This window comes from Prunus dulcis, unplaced genomic scaffold, assembly GCF_902201215.1.
Source record: "Prunus dulcis unplaced genomic scaffold, ALMONDv2, whole genome shotgun sequence".
NCBI classification, from domain to species: domain Eukaryota; kingdom Viridiplantae; phylum Streptophyta; class Magnoliopsida; order Rosales; family Rosaceae; genus Prunus; species Prunus dulcis.
In genome coordinates, this window is record NW_023010084.1 from 1 (window position 1) to 11782 (window position 11782).

An 11782-nucleotide genomic window follows, 5' to 3' on the forward strand; every position below is an offset into this window, starting at 1 on the left:
TTACCATGTACCTGGAAAGCATACGTGAAACCTTTAAAACTCCAGCCACTCCTTTGCGCTTCACCATGCTTATCCTTCTTGCCCTTCTCATTTCTCCGGCTTGTTCCCGTTACCTTACTTTTCCCCTTCCCTCTTCCGTCTTCATTTTCAAAGCTTTTCACATACTTTGTTGGTGCAGAAAATAGACTGTCTTGGGTTTTGTCAAAGGACACCGAACCCCACGGATACCTGTTGAACGCATCCAAGTCCTCTACAAGGGTCAGGTAATTTAGATTGATGTTCAAATGTTTGTCCCTTCCCAAAACCACTAACTCAGCAAAGTAAACAAGAGCTAGCTTGTAGATGTCATCTTCCTCTGTGCACCTCAGAAATGCTTCTTCTAAAGCATTGCATGTAATTCCTTCGTCTATAAAATATCTTTCCCGAAGTCTGATTCCATCACTCTCTCCACTGGAAACTTCAGGCACTTCCCCAAAACGAAGCCCTGTGATCAAACAGAAATCCTGACGAGTGAACTGAGCAACGTCACACCCTAATAAGAAACTCAGTCCATCCAAGTCTTTCACACCCTGCCCCGCTACTCTACGCAACACAGCCCCATGCACAATCTGCCCGCTAAACTGAATCTTATCTATATTCAGAAGATGGCCAAAGCATGATGTCTTGAATTGTTCTAATTGTTCCGCACTCAACTTCGCTCGAAGTGCAGCTAGAGATGAATTTGCATGTGAGCAGTTGTTCACCCGTGACGAATATGCCTCTGCCTCTGGCCATACCAGCTCCACGTTGGATCCCATTTCCTCAAATACAATGTCAAATAACGTGAACACATATACTACCATGTATTTGCACAATCACAACTAGTCAACCAGGCACATTACAAATTTTACAAAGTACATGAGCATAGGGATTACTGATCACAGGCTTTAACATCATCAACGCAATGTGACACATTTTGTGCAAATACATGTTAATGCAATGCTTATGTGAATTACAAACAATTTCACCTGTTTTATTTATGGATCCATACTCGTGTGAGTGCAATCTAGGCAAGTTCTGCACTTCACACACATGACAATTATTGTCATTTCATACACAACACAAACTACATAAATAAGAAATATAGTGGAAGGAAGCAAAGCAAAGCATCTACTCTGCTATCTGCTTGCTAAGCAATTGTCAGATTTCATCTTTCTTTCTAGCTTTTTCTTCAGTCAGCCACAATCGTCATAGATCAACCTTTATTTCAAATGCTTTGCACTTTTATTCATCAGTTTATTATTATCTGTTCTCATTTATCATAGCCAAATTTAGTAACAAATGAAATAGTATTTATTTCAAATAATATATAAATTCTAGCGCCAGAGAGGTACTTTGCACTCTGCACTGCTTCAAATGTGGAAGGTTTTGAGGGCCTCCTCCAATTCATCACCATTATCTTATTCATATAATTATTAACATGTTACTGATATGTTATTTATATGTTATTGATGATTTTCATTCGTTTTTTAACATATACCTAAGCAAAAATAAACATGCAAGTGAAGCATAAAGAAGAGATGCCAAATCCAACAACATTGATGGTACAAATTTGGGAAAACCGTTACTCTAACCCAAACTCAAATTCCATAAATTACTCATCAAATGCTTTGCACTTTTATTCATGAGTTTATTATTATCTGTTTTCATTTTTCTCAGGCAAATTTAGTAACAAAGGAAATAATATTTATTTCAAAAAATATATATATTCTAGCGTTAGAGAGATAATCTGCACTATGCACTGCTTCAAATGTGGAAGGTTTTGAGGGCATCCTCCAATTCAACACCATTATCTTATCCATATCATTATTGACATGTTATTGACTTCATTTTCATTCGTTTTTTTAACATATACCCAAGCAAAAATTAACATGCAAGTGAAGCACAAAAAACAGATGCCAAATCCAACAACATTGAAGGTACAAATTGGTTTTCACAGATGCCAAATCCAACAACATTGAAGGTACAAATTGGGGAAAACCGTTACTCTAATCCTAAACTCAAATTCCATAAATTACTCACCAAATGCTGGTTATTGAACAATCGCAAGGTGTCTGTGTGGGGTCTTTGTGTGGCTTTGCTCCAAAAATGGAACCTATCACTTCCAATGAATACAGCTTCTCTCCTTCCCCTTCCACTGCTTCGCCCCTTCACTGTTCTTCTCTCCTTCCCCTTCAGCCGTCTCCTTCAGCCGTCCGTTTCTCAGAGCTTAGTGGTTTCTCAGAGCTTAGTGGTTTCTCAGAGAATTGGGTTTTAGAGCGTTGAGTTTTTGCCGTTCAAACTTTCGAACTTGCCTCTTCTTTTTTTTTCTTTTTTTTTTTTTCGGACCTGCTTGAAATTCAATTCGGGTTAGGAGTTTCTCACCTACCTGATTGTAAAACTTTATCTCAATTCTCCCTAGCCCTTGGATTGATCTGATGGCTATAAAGTGAACCCCTTATAACTTACCCCTTATAACTTTCCACTCATTATAGTCAAGCCTTAGAATGGTTACATGGTTTGCATTGTTAAATATATGAACTAAAACCCAAACTTTACTGTGTTAAGAGTAAATTGTGGAGGGGCCAGGGCCACCTCAGGCCCTAGAGTACCTCCGCCTTTGGCTGGATTGGTACTTTCAGTTTACTTGGGTTACTTTTGATGCAAGTGTGTTCTTTTATACACATTGTACATAATCTATTACATCACCCTTTGAGAAAAAATTTATTCATTTATCAATAAATAGGATGATATAAATCAACTTCTGTTCTTATATACAAACGTGGGTTAAAAATATACCAAAGTTTTATTTAATAAAGTTTCTTTTTCAGGTTTATGCGGGTTTTAAATTTGACGGCATTTGTGTCTATTTATGGGAGTTTTTGGCTATATTTGAAATATTTTACAAAAATTGACATTTTGAAATTAGGGATCAAATTTGGGCTATTTTTGATAAATAGTATTTAAGAATTTGTCAACTCTATGAAAATCACTCACTAACACAATATATATTGACTAATAATCATTCAGGCCAGATATCCCAACCTGGAAAATGGACACCAATAATATATAAATTTCTTGTTTTTTGTTTTTTGTTTTTCCAAAAATAAACTGAAAATTGTTGGGGTGGGTTATTTAGCTTTCACATTTTGCCACAGTTACACAAGAGTCCAAGACATAGATGCATAGAAAATCATCAAAAAATCTTCTTGGCCATTGATATTTCACCTGCATAGAAGCTAAATACAAGAAAACGGGAAAAGAGACAAAGGGTAAACCAAAAAAATAAGGCAACCAATGCGCAAAACACAGAAAAAGAAGAATAGTTCAAAGCTGTGTCACATCTAAACACAATACATTTCTCCAGATAAGAAGCAGAACTTGTTATAGATCCTCGAATCAGCATAGGCTCCATTTGCTGCTGTCACATTCATTCATACCTTGAACAATATACATAAGCAATGGTTATCATGACACAGCAAGATAATAGTTGCAACTTCTACATATAACTAAATTCACACAGTTAAGCATTGCGCTCTTGTTTTTTATTTTATATTTTTTTTGTTTTGTTTTGTTTTTAAGATTATGTCCTTGAGCTAGTTGACTAATAACTGTCCGGTTTAAAAGATGTTTCAACAATTGCATAACTTGAGTTTACGTGGTAGAAACCGTAAACAATTATACATTTGTAATATATTCATACGTCGTGTTATATATTTTCAGATGTCAATGATGATTTAAGCCTTTAATGTAGTTCAGGTAGGTAGTCCATTCAAGAACCAAGGGGCACATCCTTCACTGTCTTGGATCTCGTCTTATTTATTGTTTCTCATACAAGATCAAATGGATATGGCAAGGGCTCACTCTTTATTGGCTCTATAACCTGTCGGAGGCCAACTAGGCTACTGTTGAGGGGGAGATTTCTATGCCAATTTCTAATGAAAAAGTTGTTATTTCCAAAGTTTAATACGTTTCTGTAGGAATGAAATCACCACTACGAAATGCACAAATGCAACCGCAAACTGTTGTCAGAATTAGCAAATTGACACAAGAAAAGACTAAAGAATGAACAAAAATGGACCAGTACAAACCGAAGTATGAACATGCAAAACATAGAACAAGATAATGAAATGTTCATCCACATCGGGAATGGTTAGGTTAAACAAACATCACCAAATTTGCATGCAGACATGACCAAAACCATCATAAAAACACCCTAACCTTAGAAATGAAATCCTGGGAAAGTGGAGGTCAAGAAATTCTTATTTCAAGCGTCTGCATAAAGATTGAAAAACAAAATACTGAACCCTTAACTCTAGAACTTCTACCTGCAAACACTAAATTCAGCATCAAAGTGCTTTCTGCAAGTACCTTTTATTCAATAAAATAACAAACAAGTCCACCATGAGGATGGATCAGTTTTAAAGCTGGACCTACGTCTGTGCGACCACATTACCTGGTACTACATACTGGATTTTTAACTATATAGTTAGCCCAATGTATTCAGCCATTTGATGTAATGGGATACGATGATCTTCCCATTGTTTTCAATTTCATTTCCAACAGAACATTGATATTTATGTTATAAAACATTGATATTTCATATTAATGGTCTATGATTATGGAGATGTGCCAAAAATCAAAGCAAAGACTTCAAGAATTGGGACGCAAGCCTAGCTACCATTATATACAACTAAGACCAAAGCTATGAAATATTATGTTACCAGACCATAAAATCAGGCTTTGGAGTTGTGGCCAACCAAGAAGCTGTAAATGGGTTTTGTTTTGTTAGCTCATATATGTTCAATTTCTCCCTTACTAATGCATGACAATTAGGGTAGATTCCAAAGAAATCATGATAAGAGCAATTAGCCATTACAACATGTAGGGCAATAAGACTAATTTCTTGTCTAACACAAATTCATCAACCAACAACTTCTGGTTTTAACATACCTATTTTTGAAGAACCTCTTTGTGAGCTTTAAACGAGAGGATAACATTCCATATCAAAGAAATGGAATTAGCAGCAAGGACCTGAAAACACAAAAATCAACATAATTTAAAGCGAAATAAAACAAAAGGATTCCATGAAAGAAATTGGAAGTTAGAACATAAAGCAAAATCATAACATATTGGTTTCATAGTTTGTTACTCCGACTTCAGTAATTCTTTATAATAAGAAACATTATTTAATCAAGACCAGATAAATGAAAGCTGAAAGTACAAAAAGTTGTAGAGGACAAGAAGTCCACTGACACAGAAGCTAAAGCTGGCAAGAAGACATTTAAAATGCTACCAATGAAACCTGTCTATACACTTCTTCCCTCCCTGAATTCCATGTGATTCTTACAAAATTGTGCTAAACAAGATGCTGGAACCACCCAGCTCTAACCAGCTTCTCAATGTAGTCCTCACCATAAATTTAAAGCAACTGGACAATGAAGAAGCAAATGATAAACACTTTGAGCCTCTCCTTTACACATAATATACCAATGGGGAGAAAGAGAAACATTTTAGGCTTTCTCCTTTCAACCATAGCACTAGTGTTGACCCTCCCATGAGCATTCATCTAATATATAAACTGTATCCTTCGAAATCATGGGACAAGAATGGAAGCAAGAAATAGATGGGTCGCCAATCCTCTTGCAAAAGATTTACAAGGAATCTCAAAAGACTCCAAATCCAGTTTCTTCTATCAGTCTAGATGGATATAAAGTGACATTTTCCAACAAAGTAAGGACGAAAGCTCCCCAACTTTAGAGTCATTTAAATTTCAACAAAGGAAAATATCAATGTCACACATTCTAGCAGTGGAAATGTTAGGAGAGGTTGCAAGTATAGTTAAGAAAAAGAGACTAACACAGGTGTTTCCCCAACCCAAATTTCTTCCTAAAACCTCCCCCCTACCCGATTCTCACCACAAAGCGACAGAGAGAAGAAAAAAACATTGAAGCCTGGGGAAATATCTTCCATGCACAACATGAGGTCTTGACCACTATCTTAGTATGACACAGAATGGACTAGGCATATTTAATCTAGGCTTATTCTAGTTTCCTGTTTCTAGTAAGATTAGGTTTACTTTCCTGTTTCTAGCAACATTAGGTCCTTTTCAATACCTCCTTTGTAGTTGAGTAGGAAAGACTTTGTTAGTGAATAAACTTATCCTTCTTGAATAACTTTCTATATCTTTCCCCTCTTTCTTCTACAAGTCTCTTTCTGTCCATCTCCTTCTATGCTCTTCTAAATTTCTCTTCGTAATCTCTGTTTCCTCTCTGATTCTCTATCCACTCCTATAATTTCCCTATCTCTCTGCATCTCATTACGGCTTCTACGTCAGGAATCCCATCCATTTTCCTGAAAACTGTATTTACATTCTGATCACAGCATACCATCCATTTTCAGTATTTTCCAGTCCAGTTTTTGAATCCTAAAGAAGTTCTATTATATAATTTAATTTTGTTTCTGTTCCTCTCAAGTAGAATTCTATCGACCACAAATTAAATTGGCATGCTTAGTCTAGGCTGAATGGAAATTAAGAAAACACAAAGTTCACATGTATAACTTCTAACAAGGAATTAATACTAACTAAACTTCTAAAATCTTTTCTAACTGTGATACATCTAGAGGCAGAGAGACAATCCCCACTATGACACTGAGAAGCCCATGTGTTGAGAGAGACTCTTGGCTCCTCACAGACGTCTTATATGTCAGGAGGCAGCGAGGCAATCTTCAGTCTGCAACTTCATAATGTCCCACACATATCCTGTCTAGGAGCCCTAAAAAATGTATAGCTTCATTTATACCATTCTAACCTGGAATTGCTGTGGGACAAACCGAAAGTTAAGAAACTGGAAAGGTATCCACAGTTGCCAATTAGCGAGAACAGCAGAAAACCACTCCTGCAAAAGTAGATACATCATATTAACAAAACAGTTTGTATACAAAAGTAAATACAATCATTCCATTAGGTTTCAAAGGTGATATATATAATTCCGTTAACACCACCTGTTGAAGCTTGGGAACAACTTGTGAAGGTTTTCCCTCCAGTGTCATCAATGTTGATAAGAAAACTCCAATGAATATAGGAGAGAAAATAAACTGCAGCAACAATAACTCAAAACTTTACATGATGATGTGTCATGAAATTTTAAAAAAATTTATAAAATAAAAAAAAAACCCTAAAATCGCAAGTTGAGGTAACCTGATCAAGTAGAAGGCGCTGGAATGCACCTGATGCTCCAGGCGTTGTTACCAGTTTGCTTAGATACAAATACCTAGAGATACAAAAGGTGATGAAATGGAAACTTACAAGAGCAGAACACATAAAAACAAAGAAAAATTACCATGAAATTAGATTACTTATTTACAAAATCCAACATATTTTGTAGCATAACGATGTAAAGATAGCAATCACATAGGTTGACATTTACTGTGTGTTTCAAAGTGTTGTAGCCTATATTAGAAAAATTTAATGAATTCAAGGCTATAATGGCAATTCCAAATTTCAGGCTTACAAATGGAATTCTGAATGGTTACCAGAAATGCAACGTCGGACCTACTAACACCAGCCCCAACAGAGTAAACAAGAATGTTCTTTTCAAGTCCAGGTCCGGAGATTTATCAATCACAAGCTGGACAAAGAATTACACGTATTGTTATATTCCGTGAGAAAATAGCAAGTTATCAAAATGATAAACTACCAGAGTAATTTACGAGCACCGGTACTAATTTAAACCAACTTATAGTATGTTATTTCAACCTCAGGGAAACTGTGTAGCTTACTTAAGATCAAGATATGGAGTTCTAGTAAGCACCAAAATCAGAGATGTATAGCTAATCTATTGCTGGAACAGAGATAGAATTGGTCTTGGCCCTTTCGAGGTTCATCTTCCTCATTCTTCCAATTCTCTTTTTTATAACATTAAAATCACACCGGATTTGCCAACTCGACCAATCCAACCAGATAACTTTTTTTTTTCTTTTCAGAACCGTATGACATTTAATTATCCCCCTTAACTCCTAATTTTCCCTTTAGACCAAAACCTTATATTTGAACTGTGTAGTACTGAATATAAAATACCATCCAAAGAAGTTGGTATAAGATGAACGTGTCCAGTATTAGTGTGGTCATGGAGCAAGTTGTCAAGAATTGTTACTCTGGAGTAGAAGGTAGAGGATGAACATCAACAGCTGTCAGTAAGAACTTCAGCAATAAATGTGCAGCTTGAGCTTGAAAATCCTCTTTTAGTTAGGTGGCAATCAGTCTAAGTTGATCTGCCTTCTGTCTTATATTGTGTTTAAATTTTGTAGCATGGTCTCAAAGAAGTAAACCAACGGCCGTAGATTCTACATTCTAATAGGCCAATGTAGTATAATAAACACTATCATTTTCTATACATATAATTTTTTACCAAAAGAAACCAAATAAACACTCCTCTGAATTCTTCATGTTTTTACTATCTATTCAAATTAAAATAGACATACTGGAAGTGCAAGTTGAAGATAACGTAGCAAAACAGAGAAAGAAAGATATTGTTTAATATCTTTTCTTAATAGCAACTACAGGAACTATACCTGGCAGATCACATCTCCAATGAGAGTTAAAAAGGCAGACGTAAGAGCTTTTGTTGACACTGGATACTTTGCAAGAAGATCCAAATACCTGTAATAATATAAAATCCATGCTGGTGAGGCTGAATAGATATTTTATTTGCAATTTGATTCGTTGAGAAAAAGGTTTGCAATCCTATTTCCATCCTCAGGCTTGAACATAGGACCAAATGCTAATATTCGTACATATGTTTGCCAAAGCTTTGAGCATTTCAAGTTTTGATGTAGATGTACACTCAATGGTACAAAACCTTTACATACATAGCTTGAATGTAAAACCTCATTAGTCAGACATGTCAAGATAATGGGAGACTTATATGAACTGGTTTAGCTGACGTTTTATGTATCATGCAGAAAGCTATCAAAACGAAAGTCAAAAGAATAAAAATTTCAATCTAGAAATAAATAAGCAAAATGAAAGCTCACGTGAGAACAATCTCCAACCAGAATTTTGGAACAATCATTCCAACACAATTAAGTGGCCATACTGAGTTTGTCCTTTTGGACAGGCAGTATAGAAGGCAATTGACCAAAGCAAAATTATGACGAGCTCTCAGTTATTGTGACAGAGAGAGTAAGAATACACTTCAATCAACTCCTTAGGGGTAAAATATATATCTATAGCCATAGTGTACCAAAATAAAGGATAGTTCGGAAATTAAAGCTTCAAGTTGGCATATGTTACCAAGAGAGCAACGACCAATTGTTTTCACCACGACCACCATCTCCGGCACCTCCTTCACCTCTGCCACCATAATTTCCATCACCAGAACCGCCATATCCACCAGTTCCACCCGACCCACCATCCGAAACGACGGAGAGACGAAACCGGTCAAAACCCAGCTGCCTAAAACCGATTTCAGAACGACCCAAGTCCTTAAACACGACTCCATTGCCAGAATTCAGGCAATATGAATGAGAATGCGGAGCATGTGAGTGGCAATGGCTCAAAGAAGAGCTTCTAAAGCCCCTTATCTGAACAGGGTTTGCTGCAATCCTAGACTGAGGACCAGAATGCAAAGAGGGTCTACGAGAAAAACCCACGAAACGGTTTAGGAGAGGGGTTTTACGAGCGAGTGATACAGGGTTTGGAGCCATTTGTTGTTTGCTTTGAGCTGAAGGGTTTGAGACTTGGAAGTGTGACGTTTTGGGTTGACACAGTGCAGCTGCAAACGACTTATCACCGTGTTTTTTTAGAATTTCAAATTTAGAAGGGTGACGTTCAATGACACTCTCAGTTTTTCTCCATTTCACATAAATCCATCACACCCTGCATATTTTTACAAGGCAGAAATTCATTTTTAGTCCCGTAGTTTACCGGGTTTTTCACTTTCATACATGTAATTTAAATTTTGCCAATTTCATTAATGTAGTTTCATAATTGACAATTCAAGGACAAATCACAATTTCAGTCAATTTCTTTTACGGCATAATTATGTGCCCTTCATATGAGGGGTATTTTTGTCCCTTCATGCCCATTAACTCCAAAGACAAAAAGTCAGTTTTGGTCCTAGTAGTTTATCAATTTTTTCATTTTTGTCCCTGTAATTTTCCATTTGTCATTTTTGTTATTGTAGTCTCATAATTGTAGTCATTCAAGGACACATTGTTATTTTCGTCAATTTGTTTCACGGCATGTCCTAGAATCGCTACAATTATGAAGCTATAATGACAAAATTGACAAAATTAAAACTGCAAGGACAAAAGTGAAAAAACTGATAAGTTACAAGAACCAAAAGTGACCTTTTTCTTTTTTACAATCAACCCGAAAACAAGAACACAAAAAAAATAAACACACAAAAAACTATGTTTTAAAGGGGTATTCAATTGAAATCAAGGTCTAAAATATCGATGGTTTCGGAAATATTAGTGGTCCAAAAACATGGAAATCTCGGAAAATTATCGATATGAATAAAAATTGACTAAAAACCACTAAAATTGTAGAAAAAATTGAAATTTTTTCTTGAAACTTTGGAGGATGTTTATTTAGTCAATTATCTATTACTTTATCACAAAAAATTGGAAAGAAATTCATTGCTTGATGAGCTTAACTGATTTAAGTTGATTATATAGCGAGCTAGCAAACAATGCAAGTGTATAAAATATTTAGAAATTAGTGAAAGAAGATTAAACACACCATAATCATTTATTTATAATGATTTACTACAATATTTTACACTTTATACATTGCATAGTAAAATATATAAATGACTTAGTATCACATAGAGTTCCTATAATGTTCAAATATGAGTTATTTATACTAACACCCCCTGATATTTGTGCTAGCAAATAATCCAGCTTCTAACCACAAGGTGCTACATGAACAAGAAGAATATCTTCTAGGTCAATAATTGAGCTCATTTATTTGGAAAATTAATTGATACTAAAAATAAGGATATTATCTTAGATATGAGATATTATTTTTATTTGGGAATATAATCACCAATTAAAAGATAATATCATCAATTAATGATATTATCTTATGTTGGAGATATTATCATCAATTAGTGATTTGATTGATATTATCATCAATTAGTGATTTGATCCCAATCAAATCCCTAATTGACTCAATCTCTTCATTTAAGGGAAATAATATCTTCCTTCCAAATAAGACGATATCCTTTGAAAAACCTTAGATGACTAGAGCCTTATAAATACATAGCCACATTCAACACATGAGGTAATCCTAAACCTAGCCCTAAAACCCCACCAAAACCTCTCTCTCTCTCTCTCTCTAGCCGTCGGCCACTCCCTTTCTCATCTCTCCCACACGGCTTAGTGCCACCACACATGGCTCCGGCCACCCGGCTCTTCACATGAGAGATAACTCCGTCTAGTTTAGCTATTGCCGCATCTTTTCTCAAAGATCCAATTGAACTAACTTATGTATCGGAGGGCCTTTGGCCAACACGCCCTGGGTGTGGTCTTTTACTCCTATTTGTTTTATAGGAATCGAGGAAGAGATAGAAGAAAGCTCGAAGGTTAAAGAATCTACACAAGAATATTCGCACGTGAGAAATTTGCACAAACAAGGTTTTCGGCTTTTTCACAAAACTCCTTGAGGTTTTAGAAATTACAAGGCCACCCATTGAGGTTTTAAATTTTTTTCACAAAACTCCTTTTCATTTATTTTTCATTCAAAGATTGATGATTT

At 35.6% G+C, this 11782-nt stretch overlaps 1 protein-coding gene across 1 annotated transcript; it reads right to left on the bottom strand.

Annotated features, from left to right (window-relative positions):
- Positions 1-3206: 3206 nt before the first annotated feature.
- On the bottom strand, positions 3207-9841 carry LOC117612830 (protein sym-1-like). The gene is made up of 8 exons (XM_034341470.1): positions 9314-9841; positions 8593-8680; positions 7555-7649; positions 7220-7292; positions 7024-7116; positions 6831-6917; positions 4972-5052; positions 3207-3458 (listed from the first exon to the last, which is right to left on the bottom strand). Exons 1-7 carry the CDS (start codon positions 9724-9726, stop codon positions 4972-4974), a joined length of 930 nt encoding a protein of 309 aa, XP_034197361.1. The 5' UTR covers positions 9727-9841; the 3' UTR covers positions 3207-3458.
- Positions 9842-11782: the final 1941 nt, after the last annotated feature.

Bases quoted from the DNA above. Each gene is read 5' to 3' on its own strand.
- LOC117612830 (XM_034341470.1), bottom strand. From the start codon at position 9,726: ATGGCTCCAAACCCTGTATCACTCGCTCGTAAAACCCCTCTCCTAAAC. The intron at 7,293-7,554 runs GTAACCATTCAG...TTGTATCTCTAG, and splicing joins GGTCCGACGTTGCATTTCTG to GTATTTGTATCTAAGCAAAC. The intron at 5,053-6,830 runs GTTAGAATGGTA...TTGTGTTTTCAG, and splicing joins TTGTCCCACAGCAATTCCAG to GTCCTTGCTGCTAATTCCAT.